The 20,275-nt window shown below is 41.4% G+C and overlaps 1 protein-coding gene and 2 long non-coding RNA genes across 9 annotated transcripts in view; 2 read left to right on the forward strand and 1 right to left on the reverse strand.

Annotated features, from left to right (window-relative positions):
- Nucleotides 1–5,042, forward strand: part of LOC110987051 (ATP-citrate synthase-like) — a 29,481-nt gene extending 24,439 nt beyond the window's left edge. For all 3 annotated transcript variants that reach the window (XM_087139018.1, XM_087139019.1, XM_087139020.1), the window contains 5 exons: nt 310–533; nt 1,088–1,169; nt 1,678–1,788; nt 1,923–2,053; nt 3,103–5,042. In XM_087139018.1, the coding sequence (XP_086995144.1) occupies nt 310–533; nt 1,088–1,169; nt 1,678–1,788; nt 1,923–2,053; nt 3,103–3,208 (654 nt within the window). In that variant the 3' untranslated portion in view covers nt 3,209–5,042. The remainder of the gene's footprint in view (nt 1–309; nt 534–1,087; nt 1,170–1,677; nt 1,789–1,922; nt 2,054–3,102) is intronic.
- Nucleotides 5,043–5,739: 697 nt separating this feature from the next.
- Nucleotides 5,740–14,739, forward strand: LOC110987061 (uncharacterized). Of its 2 annotated transcripts, XR_015425922.1 has the most exons (6): nt 5,740–5,879; nt 10,340–10,478; nt 11,019–11,107; nt 12,068–12,145; nt 12,975–13,161; nt 14,318–14,739. It is a non-coding gene; the product is annotated as an uncharacterized LOC110987061 (long non-coding RNA). The 2 variants fall into 2 exon arrangements; XR_015425921.1 differs by lacking the exon at nt 12,975–13,161.
- A 2,026-nt stretch (nt 14,740–16,765) lies between these two features.
- Nucleotides 16,766–20,275, reverse strand: part of LOC110987063 (uncharacterized) — a 37,069-nt gene continuing 33,559 nt past the window's right edge. For 3 of the 4 annotated variants that reach the window (XR_015425920.1, XR_015425918.1, XR_015425917.1), the window contains 4 exons: nt 20,108–20,213; nt 19,615–19,692; nt 18,328–18,400; nt 16,766–17,711 (listed from right to left, as the gene is read on the reverse strand). This is a non-coding gene — a long non-coding RNA (uncharacterized LOC110987063). Of the gene's footprint in view, nt 17,712–18,327; nt 18,401–19,614; nt 19,696–20,107; nt 20,214–20,275 lie in introns of all 4 variants that reach the window. The other variant, XR_015425919.1, reaches the window with a different exon arrangement.

The following is a 20,275-nucleotide window of genomic DNA, read 5'->3' on the forward strand; positions in this document are numbered from 1 at the left end:
TTTGTGTTCTGGGCTAAGAAAGTCATTAAGGCACCCAGAATAAAATGGCATTGAATGCCAATATCCTAGCTCTAGACGAAGAAAGAAAGCTTAGCATTTCGTACTCAGTTGGCTCATCAATCTGATATTCTTTCTTGTGATGAAGCCGGCTATGAGTCTAATCTTTGGAGATACTTAAGCCTCTTTTTTCAAGACCTACAATCATCTGCTATCCTGAAAGAAAATTGGCACAAGTCCATTGTGTTGATAGAAGTTCTGCTTCGAGATGCATGCAGGCAAATAATCTATGCCTTCCCCTCTCCCCGACAGCCATTGCACAACTTGCAGGTCAACTTCATCAAGCCGGGCAGCTTCCGATGCAATAAGCATGGTAACATCGGCGGGCCGATGGAGGATCTGGTCTCGCTGAGGCTGCACCGGCCGGGCAGCGTGGGACTGGTCACCCGCTCCGGGGGCCTGAGCATAGAGCTGTTGGTCAGCATTGCCGGAAACACAGATGGGCTGTACCAAGGAGTGTCAGTGGGTGGCGGCAAGTAAGTTGGGATTGAAAGGGATTGAAAGAGTTTAAAGTTTTTGCCACAGAAACAAAATAAGTGAAACAAAAGTGTGATGGGACAGTTTGAAATTTGAACACGTTAAGCTGCCTTTGGACTTGGAAGCCATAATTGGCTGAGCAGTAGGTGCTTATCAAGATTTATTGGGTTGGTAGCATTCATTGAAATCATAGTTTATTTGACAAGCCGTCTTAATTCTTTTGACGTTTTCCTTGAGATCTCTTTTTTGTTATGCTTCATATACTGCCAAAGTTTGCTTTTTTGTTTGAAAAATAACTTTAAATGCAGAAGAAGAAATCTTTATTCATATTTTGGGGCTATATTTATTACTGAGTGGTTTTAAATACTTCCAAGCCGTGTTTTATTGTCTGATAAAAAAAAAGGCCCACATGCTGGGTCCTGGACCTTAGTGCTCAAACAAAAAGTATTTATAAAAGGAACATCCAGTCTTACTGGTTCTAAAAGTACTTTTAGGTCAAAACGTGATGATTCTGGAGAAGATTTTGAAGACTTTGCATTTGTTTGATCTCCAGGTACACCGGGACCTCGTTCATGGATCATCTGATGTCCCTGGAGGCCAACCCAGACGTCAAGATCTTGCTGCTGCTTGGAGAGGTAGTGCTCAGCAGTCGATATCTCTTTGGTCGCAATTAATCTCATCAGCCACTTGTGTTGCTACATTCGTTGGGGGCCTGGGTTTCCATGCAAGTTTTCTTGCACATCATCAAGCAACCTCCCAAATTAGACTGAAAGTGGTGTGTACCAATTGCCGAACAATACAAAATGCTGAGAGGTCTTCCACACTTTCAAAATTGCAGAATCTGGAGAGTTTTGCAATTTTGAATTTTTGCTCAAACTGAGCTTCAATTTCTTCAAAGCCTTTAACCCTAACAGCCCCGAATCCTCCAATTTTAGGATGATTTTGCCCACACCCCAGGGAGTTAGGGTTAATTCGGGGCCAAATTTGGGGTTCTTCTGAAGGGTTTGAATGACCTATCTCTGATTCAGTTGCCGCATTGATTAGCAGTAGATTCCACGTAAAGATTGCTCATCTTCGTCAGTCATCTTCCCACCAAAGCCATTTTGCTACATGGTTCCCCTTTTCACTGTTGTGTTTTGATAGTTTGGCGGATGTGAAGAACATGACGTCTGTGAGGCTCTGCATAGCGGCCAGCTCAGCAAGCCCATGGTCGCCTTCTGCATCGGCGAGTGCGCAGATATCTTCAAGTCCGAAGTAAGTCGCAACATCAGACGGTTTAAACTGAAGTTTTCATACTCAACTGAAGCACAGAGTGCTCTGCTAAAATTTGTCCACTCTGCAAAAGCCGTCAAATGCCAATTGATTTAAGAGTTGGACTTTCTTTGCAGCCTGGGTACTTTGGCCACTCTGGGTCAAGCAGTGATGTCGCCATGGAAACTGCTGCTGCCAAAAACCAAGCCCTGGCTGAGGCCGGGGCTGTCGTGCCCGAAACATTTGACGAAATTGGAGAGAAACTCAGGTGAGTGTTTGAGATACACGCGGCAGAAGTCATCGACCCTAGCCGCCCCAAATTCATCACTAATCACACAAGCGCAAGTGAGGCCCTTGGCCTTGTGTTATGCCAGACACAGGGGTGAGATTTCTCAACTTTTCAGTTGATTTCAGCTTTTTTTGTTGTGGATTTCAGCTTTTTTCCCCTCAATGGCTGTGTACAAAAGTGTAGGAGATTTCACAGCTCATCAGCTTCTTGATGCCTTTTTTTCAGCTGTTTTGAGCTATTTTTTTCATTGGTCAATCTCACCTCTGTGCACTACATCAATCCGTATTCCACGAGCACGAGCTTGATAATTAATTAATCTTAACGCAAACTTGATGTGCAGTAGAGATGTTATATGGGCTTATGCTTGCAAACAGTACGGTCATGACAGTCAATTTTGTAGCAGTGGGTTTTGTTTTTAGTGTAAAAATATCGAGGTGCGCTGAGCAGGAATAACTCATTATGCAGGCTTTGATGTGAACCGTGCAGTACAGTTATAGGTCACACTTTCTTGCCGTGGATCGACCAATCAGAGTTGAGAATGCAAGCCTGGTTGAGGATAAATATAGGAGAGTGGTTATTGAAAAACTTCTGGGGAAAAATGAACAAGAAAAAGTCATCTACAGATCAGTTTGGTATTTGTCCCCATTGTAGGTTGGTTCAGTCCTTGGATCCAATCTTAAATGCCTGTCGGGAGCTAGGACACAAATCATGTCTGATTTTACGTCCTGATTTCTGCCTTGAGAAAACTAAAATCCTACTCTGCGAGTGGAACGTATTTCAGGTAGTGGGATCACATTCGAAAATGCTAGACTTAAGAATTTGTCCCAAGCTAATCAAACCTTCTCAGCATAAAAAGAACATTTTGCAGAAAGTATAATTGTGAAAAGTATCAAATCATTATCCAAGCTGCCTGTTTGAAATGTCTTCTTAAAGTGTGAAATTTACGGAAAGAAACTGGACGTCGGAGTCAGTACTGTAGTCTGCTCTTATGAGCTGAGTCAAAATTGTTTCATGTGTGCTTTTCACAGAGAAGTGTACACTCGCTTGGTATCCAAGGGACAACTGGTACCCAAGCCCGAGCCACCGATACCCAACATTCCAGCCAACATGAAGCCACAGAAAGGCAAGAAGTAGACAGGGTGCCTGACGATGGTTCCCTAACATCGATTCCTCTTAACCAACCCTCTGTATATGCCTCATGTAAATATCTGTATATACTTGGATTCAAATCTGAAATTCATCAATATTAATCTTGCTGCAAGTACCATCGCATGTCAGATACCCAGGTATGTCAAAAAGGTTACATAATCATGTAATTGTAGTCAGATTTATGTGAATTATTAACTTTGATGGATTTGATCATGGTGCTATAAAGCTTGATAAGTTTATGTCCCTTTTACTGTAGTAATATATTTAGAGTTTATTGTGGATGTGCTGTTAAATAAGATTTTTATCTAAGATCAAGGCAAATCCAAAATGAAATATCACAAATTCTTTTGGTATGATTCATGCAATGAATTTTTCATAGACTCACTTCGTGCGCATCTTTATAATCTTCTCCAGTGTATGAAACTGTGTAAAATCCGTTTAGGGTAAGTTTATTGAAAAGTGCACTTTTTCAAACAGTACATTTGTTCAGGCCTTTCAGACAAGTGAGGGCGCTGTTTCCGTGATGTATATTAAGGAAGACACTGTTCGGTTTACACCTTTCCAGTATATGGACCCCAAAATTGTTCTTTCGGAACATCTTTGAGAAAGGGTTTCTAATTGGTTATAATTATTAACACAACACTAAAGTAATTAGGAGTGTGCATTCACAGGTGTTTTGGAACTGGGTACCCCGGTAGGCTGTTAAAAAAGATAAAGAACTCTTAGTGAATGGCATTGGGTGTAATTCGACCAGACCATGTGCCTGAAACAGCGCTCTTTTTCACACATTGGAAGCATCACACTGTTCTAAACATTCGAGGAAAATCTCCCCACGTTTTATTAAATGAAATTGTTCCCTTAAATTTGTAACAAAAATAGCTCTGCCCCTCTCTAAACTGCAGTTTTGACCACGGGACAAGGTTTTTAAGCGGCACAGTGATTTTTTTTTTTAGAAATTCTGCCTTTCACTATTAAAGTTCACATAGATATTATAGGTTGAATTTTTTACTATTTAATAACTTTTTTACGGATACCAGGCCTTAAAAAATGGAACTGGGTTTTGACATTGACAGGCAGGTACCTTGATACCTGGCACAGGCCTACAGGGGAAATGGAAATGACAGCAAAATCTGAAAAAATCCTGAACAATTTTTTTTATGCCTGGGATGACATCACAGGTTGGCTCAATAATTCGGACATTTTCACTGGAATCATAACCAGAAAGGCTCAGTACAATTCAAAGTAGCAAAATGAAAAATGAAAATAAAAACACAACTTTAAAGCACAAAGGCACAGTGCCTTTGGTTAGACCTAATAGCCAAGAAAAGTCAAGGATTCTAGCAGTAAGGTCAAATGTAGAACTTGTTTTGTGAACAACTCAATAATTTCAAGTAGGCGATGTTGTTGTTCAGATATGACGAGATATCAAAAAACTTAATATAGAAAAAATTCCACAGTTCTGATTTCCTTCATATTGTAAGTTTACATGCTTTTGTATTTTCCCTCCGATTGTCCTTGAATTTTTTACCTTAAGGACTTAAAATCCATCCTGACTTCAAGAATTATATTTCAGTGCCTAATGTTGGTCGTGCAAAGTTACAGGTAAAAGGAAGGTTCTTACTTGGCTTGTCAGATCAAATATTCGTGCTGCAAATTCTTATCAGCACAAATTGAATATATGTCAACTCAAGAAAATTTGTTGCAAGTATTTCCTAACATATAATCTTTCTTTGCACGTTTACCAGCAGAATGAAGTAACCCAGTGTATCAGATGTGTCTTAATTAATTGGTATTATTGAATTAAAGGAAAAGAAAAATTCTTCAGAGTGCTTTGTACTTTTTTCAATATGTGTGTATTTTAATATGCTGTACGGTGTATGTGAATAGGGATTTAAAATAAACTCTTATCAATGTATTCAGCTCAGTTTACTTGCTCTGTGCATGCTCAGACTTTTTAAGAACTGGGTTTTCCCTACTCCAGTGTGATAATTAATCTTCACAGAGAGCGATATAATGTACGTTTACCGAAAAGTACAGTTAACTTTTGCTCCCTCTAAAAAGGAAGAGGGTGCTATTACTAAAATTGGGTTGAGAAAAAGTTTGTAGAGGGCGCTATACTCGAAAAGTGGGGTATTTACAAAACAACAGAGGGCGCCATTGATAGGAACCTTGTTTCGTGGAAATTCTGAGTGGGTCAAAAGAGGGCGGTATTTCACCTTACGAATACGACCACGACCAACTAGCAAAAATCGAGCAAATGAACAATGGAGAGACCGGAAACCAGTCTAGTTCTACACCACCCTGATTCCGAAAGTGGGACTGAGAACTAGTCTAACTGAACTGAATCTGCTTGCCCTGAAGAAGGTACTCAGTTACCGAAAGCTCAGTTATTTCAGAGCACTGATTTGACATTATATTCTTGTCGAAATTATGAGCTAACTTTGTTAGTCCATAGAGGGCGCTATAAGACGTCAGTAAAGGGCGCTATATATCAAATCAGTAGAGGGCGCTCTTCATTTTTTCAATAGAGGGCGCCAAATATTGGCGGAAAACCCTCAGTTACGTTTGCGTGCAAATGAATGAGGAAAATCCAAGGCCAACGTAAAGTTACAATGTCGAAAGCGGCATTTGAAATTGAAACGTTTACACCTCTGTGGTAAGTTTGTTTTTAGTTCATAGAAAGTGTTATTGCATAAAATGAGGAATACTGAGGCTTATTATGCGAACAGGAATAATAATTGTGCCAGGCGCCGGTCAACATGGTCGAGGTGGCGCGCGGTGTAAACGGTCATGACGGCAAAACTGTCCCCCTGCTGTGTCCCCCGGACACTTTTACCATGTTTACCTGATTGCACCCCAGTTAAAGTGTCTGGGGAGACACATTTACGTAGGTAAATGTGACCCCCTCCAGGTAATTTTGTCCCCCTGTCCAATGGTAAATTTGTCCCCCCTGAGATTTGTGTCCCCCGTGCAACATCACAAGTCTTTCACGCATGTTGGTAAAATCGTCCCCGAGTCAAGTCGTCCCCAGGTCAAATCGTCCCCAAGTCAAATCCTCCCAGGTTCAAGTGGTCCCTGAGTTAACTCTTTCCCGAGTTAACTTGTCCCCTAGTCAAGTCGTCATGTGCATCATGCTATATAAATAATTAAATTATTATTTACTGCGGCAAGTTATTGTATTTGTTACTCCTCAAGATTTCACTGCAGTAATTTATTTAGGGGGGGTAATTTATTTGGGGGGGTAATTTATTTAGGGGGGTAATTTATTTAGGGGGGGTAATTTATTTAGGGGGGTAATTTATTTAGGGGGATAATTTATTCGGGGGTAGTTTACTTGGGGGGGGTAATTTATTTAGGGGGGGTAATTTATTTATTATTTTTTTACTTAGGGCTGGCGACCATTTAGACCCGGTTTGAAAAGCCCCCCCCGTAGCCCACCCTGTATAATGCCTGCCTGGTATTCAGGCTGCTCCAGGCCTGTATCAGGCCTGTCTGCACATTGGCATTTCAAAGTCCCTGATGAAAGGCTTCCCCCACCATGCTTCCACAGATGAATAGGGGTCTAAGCGGATTAGTGTAAACATTGTATAGAGCTGAAGGATTAAAAACCACAAGCAGGTTCCTTCTGGGATAGATTACATGTACCAGTACTTGCAAACAATAGACCCCAGGATGGAGAAGTTCGAGATCAACAACCAGTCCAGCATCCCAGGCCGGTAGCCAGGCCGGTATGAAAGGGGTTTTTGCAACAGGGCGAGTTTACGGGGGGGGGCCTTTTCAAACTGGGTCTAAATGGTCACTGGCCCTTATCAACTTTTTACTGCGGCAACTTATTTTTGGGGGGGGATTTATAAAATTTTTTTTACTTTTCAAGTTTTTACCGGGGAAATTTATTTATTTTTATTGTGATATCTTTTCGATTTATTTTATTTAAGTTAGTTATTTTTATTTTATTTAAAAATCATTTCTCAGACAGGACTGAATTATCTCTTTTGCAAGTGTGTTGGCTCTGAAACGAGCCGGTTGGTTACAGGCCCGGTTTGCCTACAGTGATGGCCCAGTAAGATGCTTGCATTTGGCATCCCCAGCTCAGTTGTCTGCCCATATGCCACATCTAAAGCTGCCGTGAAACACTGCCTTCGTCAGCGAAACGTCAAAAGCTTGGCAATGCGCATTGAGCCTTGCCGCTCAGACAAAGGCTGTGGCTGAATTGCAGCAATCACACACACCACTGACGTGGAACCCCAATTATACCCTAATTGATCGATAAGTAACAATTACCAGTAACTTCATTTTATAAGACCTTTATTACAAAATACAACTTAATCCTACAAGATTTCGTTCACTATACACTCTTAAAACAACCTAGTCAAAATGTTAACTGATTTTCCTATTCAAATAAAATGGAAATTTCCACTGAAAGATTTGAAATTTGAAGTTGTTAAAATTGCTTTAACAATTCAAAGAATAGGCACACGCCATGGAATCGCCCTTTTAATAAATATATGTGGCACGTTTTGGTTACCGTAGATTTCAAAAGCCGCCAGCTTGCTGCGTAGAACAAATGAAAGTTGTGAGTACATGTACGAGTCTCTGTCTTGTTTTTCTTTCTCTTCTACGTATGATTGATGCACCTAAAAAGAAAATTGCATGCACAGACAACACTTGTAAGAACTAATGGGGGACGACTGACCCAGGGACTATTTGACTTGGAGACGATTTGCCCCAGGGACGACTGATTCCAGGGACGACTTGACCTGTTTCCATCTATCACCCAGACCCTAATTTCAACTGTTTTCCGCACAACGTAGACAGACACCGTGCTTTTCTGGAATGTTTGTTATGTCAAAACACGGTGATTGGATAATGGCACAGATGTGCACTTTGTATGTATAGCGCAAGTTGCAAATTGTCTAACTTAACTGTGCTTGAGGGCTTGCAGCTGTGTCTTAAACCGTACGTGGACGCTTTTGACTACTTTCGACATTGTTCGCAGGCTGCAGCTCAGCGAGATGGCATGATGCCAGTGTAGGGATTTGCAAGGTCGTTTTCCTTCCTCTACAAGTGCGAGCTACACTGCGCTGCGCCGCGAGACTAAAATGAGAATGACTACACTGTACGTGTGTGAGAAGCCTGCAGAATAACGCTTGCTCCCTTATCCGATTTCATGCAGAAATGTAGCCCGGTTGTTTTTAAATCTCCTACCTCTCCCTTTTACAACTTGATGAAGGGCTGCAAAATCTAACTGTATTTCATGTGGACTTACTTCATCAATCTAACACAAAAATAACGCTTTTACCTAAGTACATGTACATCTGTCCCGCCGGACAGTTTTACCGGGGGGACAGATTTACCGTCTACAGCGGTTATCCATTGTTATCCCCCAAAATGGGGTCCGACGACTGCCCCGCTCCCACCAATGTGTGAGCGGGGCTGACGTTGAACCCCACAGTTCTGGGGATATGTGGCGGTTGGTCATTCTCACGGTCAGCATGACGTCACTACGGACTCTTAACACCTGGCAAAGGGGCAAATTTAATTACCCTTTTTGCTATTCAATAATTTACCGACGTGACAGATGTTGCCAGATGTCTGACCACCAGAATAATTTTGTTGTTTGCTCGTGTGGTGTGCACCATGCCAGCCTGGGTCTGTAAACCCAAAACAGGGCCCTACGTATTTGCCTTGGTCAAGACTGGCATGGCTGGCCCTGACCACTCTGACCCCATTCATAGGAAATTCTTTCTCTTTGACTCTCGATTTGGTTGAAATTTAATCCAGGGACATGAGTTGGTATTGCAAATCCCTAGAACTGTGGGGTCCGTCGACAGTTCTGGGGGGTAGGGGCTAACTTCGCTACTTACCCCTCCATGACTTACGCAGTTAACTATCCCCAGGTTGCTTTTTGCAGGGAACTCACCTTTCCCTCATTTTGAGGAAACAATGTTGCCTCCCTAAGCTTGGAGTTGGACGTTTTCCCCTCTTGCACAAAAATGAAGGCTGTTTCATGTCACAGAGAGCAAGGCCGCTCTGCATGTTCAGCAATTCACCACAAGCGGTATTTGCACTTGTGTAACTAGACAAGGAACTTGCCAAGTTGAGGGCGGTGGTTTGCATTAGCTGTCACATGAAAGAGCCATCAGGTTTTCAATGAATACTTGGACCCACATTGGCAGATCTGAACAAGATTCACCCGTGCTGAAGTCTGGTCCTAAACTAGACAGGCTGTCCAAGCAAGCTACTGTTACTTAACCATACCTAGGAGTCGGTGCATTGTGCAAATTATTAAATGACTATGAGCCATGGAATTTGTTGCATTTACTGGCCCAGCAACACAAAAAGTACATTGACAAGGACGGCTCTTGTGTTCCCATTTTGCAAATGAATTGTGTACAAATCTGAGGCATTTCCCTATTCACAGGTATACACTTTAAGTTGTATATTTTCAGTGTGGAAGTGTTGCCCTTCAAAAGGGGGCGTACATGGCTCACTCGTAACTCCTTACAGCAATAGGACCCAGTGTAAAACGAATACATCTGGCTGTATCTTGGAGGATGAGGACAAGATAGAAATGTAAACTCGAAAGGTTTGCGGTGGCACCACTGATATATCTCTTTTTTGAGCCTGTCGGGTTCTGAAAAGAACCGGTGGTACTCAACGTTGTGGACAGTATGCTCTGTCCGTCGTCGGGAGATGAGAACAGGAGCCTGACGACAGACAGAGCACACTGTCCGAAACATTGAGTACCAGTGGTTCTTTTCAGAACCCGACATGCTAAAAAAAAGATGTATCATGTTTACTTGCTACCTCCACCGTGAAAAGCTTCAAATCTCATCTAAGAAAGAAATGATGCCAAAGTATTCACCAGAAGTGGTAACATTATGCAACTCCATAGGAGTCACACCTGAACTTTAGCAGAAACAATTACCAGATGTTGAATTGTCACATGAAGTTTTGTCATTCAGCAAACTGCTGGATGTCTCTAACGTAACTGACTGTCTGTTAATTGATATTTGGCCACTCTGCACTTGCTCAGGACAAAGTTGAGAGCACTTGAGGATTCTAACTTGATACACCCTTTAACTTCTTGTGATATTTGTTTTCTTTCAATTTCAGCAATTGAGGAGGGAATACGAGGAGAAAGCGGCATCAGAGGCGAGACAGAGGGAGGAGGCCGAATGGCAGTCCAGATGGCAGGACGAATGGGTAGCAGACATGGTGGGGATGTGTGGCGACACCCCCTGGGAGGACACAGGTATGCTAAGAATCAATCATGTTCTGGTGTTGATTTGATGGAGGGAAGGGCTCCCACCATCTTGGAAGTGTCGGAAAAATTGTCTTAGACAGTCATCGAAAATCATGGGAAATTGGAAAATAAGCTGTCCTGGAATCCTGTCGTCAGAATGTCATGGAATATGGATTTGACACTTAGGTGACTTTTGGCATCTACTCTGGCTCAGCCCAAGTAACAATGCAAAAACAAGGCAGTTTAGTTGAACAACGCAAAGGAAAGTTGATGCCATTATAAACATTTCAGAAATTTTTTGCATGTAGAGACAAATTGGCTTAAGTTCGAGTGAGTTACGTGAAATAAAGGCCAGATATGTGTGTATGGATGTCCCAATACCCTCACGGTTAGGTAAATAGCAAGCCTGGGGTACAAATGTGCTGACGATAGCCTGGTTGTCTCAACAAGGGATGACATTCCTGTTTACCCCCTATTCCGCCATTCTCTGTGAAAGCTGATTTCATGACGACTCATCCCTCTTTTTTTTGTCATTGTTTACTTATCCAGGAAATGGAACGAACTGTTTGGATGTGTGGTCCAGGACACCAGTGAGGCAGAGCACCAGTGACATATCACTGGATCCCACCCAATAAAAGGTACGTGTATTTTAGCAATGTACTTTGGTCGACACACCTTGAATGGTAGAGAGTGAGCGAACGTCAACTGACAGCATGTGGGGCAGCACGGACATCCGTGATTCTCACAAAATGACAGGTACTTCGCCGGTGAAAACAGCGACCATGGCGACGTACGCAGGCACCAGGTAGTCCAAGGATCGGATTACACAATCTTTTCTTTGATCTGTACGTACGCATGAGCTCACTGCAGCTGTTTTCACTGGCTCGGTGTGGCTGCTACCTGTAATTTTGTGAAACTTCCAGATATCTGCACCGCCCCATACATGTATTTAGCACTACGTTGGACATTTTTGATCAATTTTTTTCATTCACAAAAAAGAGTTGGATTCCCTGACATAAACTGATTTCCACAAACTGAATAAGGTGCCTCCCCCCCGTCACTGGCATTGTGTGTGTGTGCGTGTGTGGGCACATCACAACAAAACAGATCATTTCTGTGCTTATGGTTTTGCCGGGGGCGCAGCTCCTGTGGCACTCCCCCCCTTGTGACGGGCCCGCCCTCCCCTCATGGAAGGAGTGTATCCTAGAAATAAACAAACACTTACGGAATGTTTAAGCATTTGTAATTTATCCCTTTGAAAGAACCCACCAAGACCTCCCCTCTGTTAAATTGCAAACAAAGTAACCCCATTCAGTTTAATGAGCACTGAAGTCATGTGGAAATTTTCAAGGGCTTAGTCATTGGGTGCATTTCAACATTCAGTGTAGCCATTTAGGACAACATCTCAACTCGACCGGTGACCTTGGAACTAAGACAAGGCTATCAAATTGTGGATTCTGAAAGCATTTTAATAAAAAGTGAATTAAGGAAGAAACTTATAGGTGGACAGCGAGAGCTCAGTTCTAGAATTTGTTCATCCCACAAGTTTCAATAATTTTTTTGTAATCACAAAGATGCCTTTCCTTTCTTTTGCTCAGGAGAATGATTGATGGCCACCATTTCATAAGAAAAAGGGAATTTTCAAGCTTCCATATTGGTCAAGGTCACACGACGAGGTAAAATTTAGTTCACATATACTTTTGACCCTGTCACTTTAAAGCTAGGCTGACGTTTGGAAACAATTTTTAAAGCCCAACAAATGACATGTGTAAAGCAAAAGTTTACTGGTTGGATCCATTAGGTATTGTCGATATTCATTTTGAACTGTCAAGCTTTCTCAAAATTAATTCATGAAATTAGCTGTTTCCCCACGACACATGCCACAGATGATGAAAAATAAAAAGTGAATATTTTCAAGGTCAAGAACACCAACATGCAAAATTCTCAACCTCTTAGCAACGGCATAAAGATAAGGCCTAATCCAGTTTCAAACACAGTCTTCTGGGGATTTCTAACCAGATTCTCTTGTCTTGGACACACACACACAAGTGTGTATTTGCCTGCAACTGGGGACCCCCTAATGTTCCTCTTTTGTTTGTATTTTTTTAGAAGACCACCCATATGTTTTGTAAACAGTTGTCAATTGGGGACCCTCTGTCAATCGGGGACCTTATTGTCCGCTATTGTTCAGGGTCCCCAATTGAATGCAGAAACAAACTCACACACATCCCTTTTCACAACTTAAACAAAAAAACAGACGGACAAAAAATGGATTATCATATAGCCAGGAAACATAGTCTTCTTGGTTTGAATTGTTATGCTTCATTTATGACTCACAAAGTAATTTTTATGATAATTAGCTAAGGCACCGTTTCAAAATTCTTATCAGGTAGGTGTCGGACAGAACGGTCTGACCAGTACATTTATTATGTTGGCTATCAGGTGAAGTGTTCTCAAGTGGCCGATTCTAACTGATAAATGCCTTTTTATTATATTACTTCCAAGGTTATGTGGTTTCAGTGGAGCACTGGAACACCCCGTCCATGATTCACTCGACACAAGTCACTGTTATCGGTCAGATGGCCCTGTCCTGTAGTCAACCGATAGGAATTTTGAAATGATGCCTGAAGACAAAAATATTGAAATTATGGATTGGATTGAGGACGATTAGAGTGTGCCAATAGCAAAGCAGGTATACTTTGGATCAGAAATTGCAGGTCTGCAAGTCATGGTTTTACAATGTAACAAGTGTACCAGGCACTAGCAGGACTTCTGTTTTCAGGTCATGTAGTGCTTACATGTAGTAACCATTTGGCAAAGGTTAAAGTTAGTGATTCTTTCATCATCCTGTTGAAATGCAGCAGACAGCCCAATTTCGCTACTACAATATCAATCCATTGCAAATAGTGCCATCCTCTGGGACAATTTGGTATGATTTGATAATGCGATAATTTGAAAGTACATTTGTTCTTTATATATAACGGTTTGCCCTTACCCAATGTATATTAATAAGCACTGTATGCTCAGTGCTTGTCCGAGAGCTTGCGAAAAAAACCTCACAAGCTTACTCGGGTGGGACTCGAACCCACAACCTCCTGCTTACTAGTGCAGATGTCTTAACCACTCGACCACCGAACTTGCCGGGGTCAGCTGGCCAGTCCGAGTCAAATGAAGCAGCGGGTACCGCGAACTATTATCTGATTATCAAGATGTATTTTTTTTCGCAAGCTCTCGGACAAGCACTGAGCATACAGTGCTTATTAATATACGTTGGGTAAGAGCAAACCCGTTATATATAATTAACATCTCCCCAATGCAAAAATACATCTTGATAATAGTTCGCGGTACCCGCTGCTTCATTTGACTCGGACTGGCCAGCCGACCCCGGCAAGTTCGGTGGTCGAGTGGTTAAGACATCTGCACTAGTAAGCAGGAGGTCGTGGGTTCGAGTCCCACCCGAGTAAGCTTGTGAGGTGTTTTTTTCACAAGCTCTCGGACAAGCACTGAGCACACAGTGCTTATTAATATACGTTGGGTAAGGGCAAACCCGTTATACATAATTAACATCTCCCTAACGCAAAAATACATCTTGATAATACATTTGTTCTGTGAGAGACAATTTCAAATTCTAATTCGGTAAAAATATTTTAAAGCTAATGACCTGTTTTAGAACTCACATCTCACCAGACAGATCTATTAAATATCCATCCGTTAAAATTTTTAATAGAAACTAGCTTGGTCCTTTTAGGCAATGGAATTTTTCTCTCTTTGACATAAAGTTCACGTGTGGCGATTGCTTTTATGAGCGTTGATTCTTGAAATTAGATCATTTGGTTTTCTTTCACCAGGAAGCAGCGTCGGTTGGTCCATGTCATCGATACTCTGTTCTGAAAAGATGGCAGCATGATGCCTCTATTTGCTTCATACATCAGTCGGTCTGCCATGTTCTAGATAGGTGCATTTTCAAGATCACAGTGATGTCTAGTGGGGCAAAGGAAGGACTCCACTCACTGCTCAAGTTACAGGAAGAAGAAAGCAATTTTGGCAGAAACGTTTGACGATAATTTATCCGAACTTAGATTTGTTAGCGTTCTTTGAACACTTTAATTTGCTCCATCTTGGGGTCGTTTTTGATTTCTGCCAGATATTTTATTTCTTGGTGTGTTTAAGAATGTGGCATTTGCCCAAGGAAATGTTTGCAACCACAGCGATGATTTATCCTGGATGGATATGGCCAGTGTGCGTAATTTAATAAAAAGAGGAAAAAGGATCCGTTTGATGTCCATTGTCTCGTCAGTTGATTTATCTCGTGCTGTGTCATGGATTTCATGGTAATCTCCATTTTTTAGGTTCAAAGGTCGCATGTAAAAGAATAAGATTTGCTATATAAAGAACAAACAACTTCGAAAGTAGGAAGAAGACTGATATTTTTTAATTTCGGAGAAATGCCGGCAAAAACTTGCAATTCGCATCTTCAACAACAATCTCTCTGAAAATGTCAACTTAGCTAGAGTCAGGAACTTGGTATGGTTTTTAAGGACTGCAAAACAGGACTTGAAATGGATCATGAGGTGATGGAAACAAACATAACTGAACATGCTTTCAGACCAAAATGGCTGCTGGAAATTGTGCCCAACTTATTGATTCATGAAAATTACTTGGGGATTTCTAACAGGATAACCCATTATCCACAATAGAGACACATTTAAGTTGTAACTATTTTGGGTTTACATCATATTCCAGGATACTATTGTACTTTGGTGAAGTGTAATTGTCGAGTTTAGGTCTTCGGGAACACATTTCTTGGCTGGAGACGAGCCTAAAAACATAACCAGCAGTATAAGCAGGCCGCATAGATTGACGGCTGTAAAAGAGACCACGTCTTTTGTTCGATTCCTTTGTTCAAATCTTGCCCGAACAATGAACTGCTTCCAGCCACATGGAAGACGCCGCATTTGTTATGCTTGAATGAACACTTGGGAGTAGATATCACAAAATCTCGAAAATCTCACCTTTACAAGTATTTCAGCCAACAAAATGATGCTTTTTGCAGAGGAAATTACCTGACAAACCAGGTCATGGTTTCAAAATTCGAAAATTTCCACGAAATAAAAAAATAGATTTCCAAACTGATGGTTTTCTGGCTAAAACTTTCCACCTTCGAACGTAGGTGGCGCTCTAAACGGCCGACTGCTGCTATCCATAACGAGGCTGCCGCCTTCACATTGTTGAATAGCGAAGGTCGCGGCCTCGTTATGGATTCTAACGTAGGTGGCGCTCTTCAAAGAATACGGTCTAGGGGTCTGAAAATGCAGTCTAAACGGTGGACTTTTACGATCCAAAACGAGGCTGCCGCCTTCGCATTGTTGAATAGCAAAGGTTGTGGCCTCGTTATGGATTCTAACGTAGGTGGCGCTCTTCAAAGAATACGGTCTAGGGGTCTGGAAATGTGGTCTAAATAGTGGACTGGTACGATCCAAAACGAGGCTGCCGCCTTCGCCATTCAACAATGCGAAGGCGGTAGCCTCGTTTTGAATTGTAATAGTCCCCGTTTATGCCACATTTCCAGACCCCTAGACCGTATACTGTAAAGAGCGCCACCTACGTTACAATCCATAACGAGGCCATCGCCTTGGCTATTCAACAATGTGAAGGTGGGAGCCTCTTTTTGGATCGAAGCTGTCTACCTTTTACACCAAAGTTGCAGACCCTTAGTCCATACTTTTTAAAGGGCGCCACCTATGTACGAATGTTGACGCATTCACTTAGAAACACTCCAAAGAAGCCAACTTTTTTATTCCTTGGGAATTATTGAATTTTGAAGCCATAGCATAATTTATGTAATTTTCTCCGCAAAAAGCATAATTTTATAAGCTGATGTGCTTTTATAGGCGAGATTTTCTTGTTTCTCTTCCTAAATGTTCGTTCAAGCATAACGAAGGCGGCGTCCTCGACATGGCTGGAAGAAGTTCATTGTTCGGTCAAGATTTGAACAAAGGAATATTAAAACGAATCGGTCTCTTTTGCATCCGTTTGTATTTGCCTCATTTTCTCCACTCCAACGCCCTCATCTTCCCAATGTCCCTGTAATCAAATCCCGTTTCCTTCGGTCATCTGCTACCAGGAATTCACACACTGCTTTCAAGGTACATCAGATTTTGTTGCAAACGAATTCCATGTACAGAGGGCACTAAATGCGCTTTGACCAATAAAAGTGCCCTGAAATGTCACATTAGCAATGAAAATACTGAAGCAGTCACTCTACATTTTTCAGTCCAAACGTTGAGCACAGGGTGTTAAGCGGAGTCCGTATATGGACTTATTTACCTTTTATTCAAAAAGACACATTAATAATCAGTGTACTGCATCCATTCTCAAAAAAAGCTACAAAAAGGGAAGAAAGCTGCATATCAGACAAATAGTCTTTGCCTCATTTTATTGCTGTTTGCATTGCTGAAGCAAACATTGCCGCTGGGCTTGCAATTGGCCCCTTGAAAATACTACTTTTTAAAACGTCATTCCCTGACAAGCTCTCCGATTCGGCAAATTAATCTCAAGTGAGTTTGCCAACTTAATTCAAAGAAGCTGCAAGTGTCGGTGAATGGGTTTCGAGTTTAAAGAAAATGGGAAAATGTCAGTGTCCCATTTCTGCAACTTCTGAGTTTCGTTACCATAAAAAAGGGGACAGAAATCCTGCTCTTGATGTTCTTACTACGGACTGAACCCCCCCCTGTCCTTACTAAAATATTCAAAGTAACAGACGTCGTTTGAATAAATTGTTGATGAGGCTAAACGTTCTTAGTGGCAAGAGTGGAACTCTTTCCGAGCAAATTCTCAAATTCAAAGCTAGGGACAGAATACCTTTCCCTGGATTAAGATTGACACATTCAATAAACCAACAATTGATAATATTAAACTCTTTCCGTTAAAATAATCAATACTTGTGCATAGTTCGGAAAAAGTATGTCTCAGGATTCCCTCTGACTTATTTAACTGATATTATTAGAAATTGAAAGATTCAGCTAATGTAACATTAATTTGTTCATTTTGTTCAATTAGAAATGAGTTGCAGTTAAGTTCGAGTCCTTTCCTGCTCCTTCGTCCTCCTGGATGTCTGCATGACCTGAAATCTTCTTGTCGTCAAACAGAAAGGCCCAAACAGGCACTGTCGTAGCTACTGCGGACATCTTATGTTCAATGTAGAGGTCTCAGTGACACGAACCAACCGGCCGAAAACGCTTCCTAGTGAAGGGGGAAAAACAGAAATGCAGCAATTTTAAATCGGCAAAACCTCAAGAAAAGGATACCATCCTTCCTGAAATATTTTTGTTTTGTTTTATTCGAAGATCTCAACTTTCTCTTCAAAATCAAACCAAAGACTGACAAGTTGGATGGCCTTGATTATCGGTTGCCATTTAGTGCAATTTACAATAAATGACAATTTTTTAATCCTAAATGCACTGACAAATTATCTGTATTACCTAAGCATAGAACTTTGATAAAATATCGTTTCAATTTTCAAACATGCATTTCAATGACGAAACAACGGTATGAACCCTAAACATCCAGATCAAGTTTTTGCCCAAGCTCAAAGCTTTGCTGATCAAATAAGTCTTGGAGTACCAGGCGATGCTCTTATACCATGATAAACATTCTTAACATCCAAAAAGCAACTCTTACATCACGTGAACAACATCATAATGGGTGATGCATATCTTGTTGTCATCATGAAGTGAAATTGTGAATAAAAAGGTCAAAAGTAAATTTAATGTTACAGTTATCAATTTTTTTTATTTTTAAAATTTTAAAATTTGTAATTTTTTTTATGTTAAAGTTCTCATCAGAAATTAGATTTTACCTTGTCTGGTGACCTTAATCTGTTAGTGCTTGTTGCTGGGGTTTAGAAGAGCTACAGTCTCCATTCTTTATTTCTGTATAAAAAGGTGAAAAATGCAGTACTTGACAAATATCCACTGAAATTTATCTGATGAATATTAAGCCTGAATTAACAAAAGATGCAACTCCAAAGCTAGATGCTAGATGAGAACTTCTCCACGTACCATTTCATGTGGAGTTTCCTCTAAGTGTAAAGTACAAGGAAAACTTGAGAAAAGCTGATAACAATCTGCAAAATAAGGCATTGATAATGGAACTTGCAAGACGACTTTCAAATTGTGATGATAGCAATTGTGGCAACGCATGTGCTTGTTCTAAAAATGCTGGTAATTTTGAACATGTACTTCTAAATCTCATTCAAAATTGTGCAAAGACCCACATGGATATCTAGCAACAGCAGCCTGCGTATACTCAGGCCAGATTGAGAGGGAATCTTCGCCTTTATGCAAAATCTGTTGCCATGATTGTAGGCATGGAATGAAAGTCAGTACAGTATTATTGAAAAACAACATGGGCAGTAACACTGATGCCCTTCAAATACAAAATGATCCTCAAAAAACCTTGGCTGTTATCTTGAAGTTTGAAATCTTGAACCATGTCTTTAACCTCCACATCAGGGGGAGGGGAAAGCATGAACCTCCCCACACAAGGGACAAGTGAAGTGAGAGCATCCCCACACCAGGGGAGGGGCAAAGTGAGAGCATCCCTACACCAGGGGAGGGGCAAAGTGAGAGCATCCCCACACCAGCGGAGGGGCAAAGTGAGAGCATCCCCACACCAGGGGAGGGGCAAAGTGAGAGAATCCCCACACCAGGGGAGGGGCAAAGTGAGATAATCCCTACACCAGGGGAGCAACAAAGTGAGAGCATCCCCACACCAGGGGAGGGGCAAAGTGAGAGCATCCCTACACCAGGGGAGGGGCAAAGTGAGAGCATCCCCACACCAGGGGAGGGGCAAAGTGAGATAATCCCCACACCAGGGGAGGGGCAAAGTGAGATAATCCCCACACCAGGGGAGGGGCAAAGTGAGATAATCCCCACACCAGGGGAGGGGCAAAGTGAGATAATCCCTACACCAGGGGAGCAACAAAGTGAGAGCATCCTAACACTGGTTTAGTGACGAGTTGACAGACTAATTCAAACTGCAGGGAAATCTTACTAGATCCCTCCAATGGAATCTTAAGACTAAGGCACTGACTGACTGAACCAAGATATCAAGATTAACAATTAACAAAGTTCTCTTTTCTTACTTTTTGAGGAACACAGAGAACTTGCAGAGATTCGTGGAAAGAGAGCTGTTCCCATGGCAATGGAAATCAAATGGATACCTGCTGAAAACAAAAGGGAGATGACTTGTAATTGAATGGAAAATGCTTTGTTGCTGAGAGTATATTAAAAAAAAATCCACTTAAACAATCTTTTCTGAATGAGATACACTTTGTGAAAACATTTTGTAAAACCACAATCTAAAAATTGAAGTAGTTTGATGTAAGACAAACTCAACCTGTCCATTGCTCCTTGTCACACAGGCTCATGCTTGCATTCATTCCAATACAAAATATCAAGCCTATGATTTACAGTGGATCAGAATACAAGGTGGAGATTAAACTACTCTGTGAGTCTGCCTCCATGGGCTAAACAGCATCCACTAATTTGGGGGGAACCATCTTTTTGGGTACAATTCTGTTTAATGACTGGCTGACTTGACATGTGTTTGGACTGGGTTGTATTTAAATAACTTACAGTGTACAAAGTCGTTAAAGCAACTTCCAAAATGACTTGTTTGGCAGAGAAGCGCATCTTGGAAGGTTAGAATTGCAGGCCCCGCCTCAGGGGGTCAAAGCTCAACCTGTGCAAGAAAACAATCAACAGCAATTTGAAAACAACCAATGGGCATTTTATATTTTTACC

The sequence above is a fragment of the Acanthaster planci genome, linkage group LG07 (assembly GCF_054643075.1).
Source record: "Acanthaster planci isolate LZ-2023a linkage group LG07, COTS_SCS, whole genome shotgun sequence".
Lineage (NCBI taxonomy): Eukaryota > Metazoa > Echinodermata > Asteroidea > Valvatida > Acanthasteridae > Acanthaster > Acanthaster planci.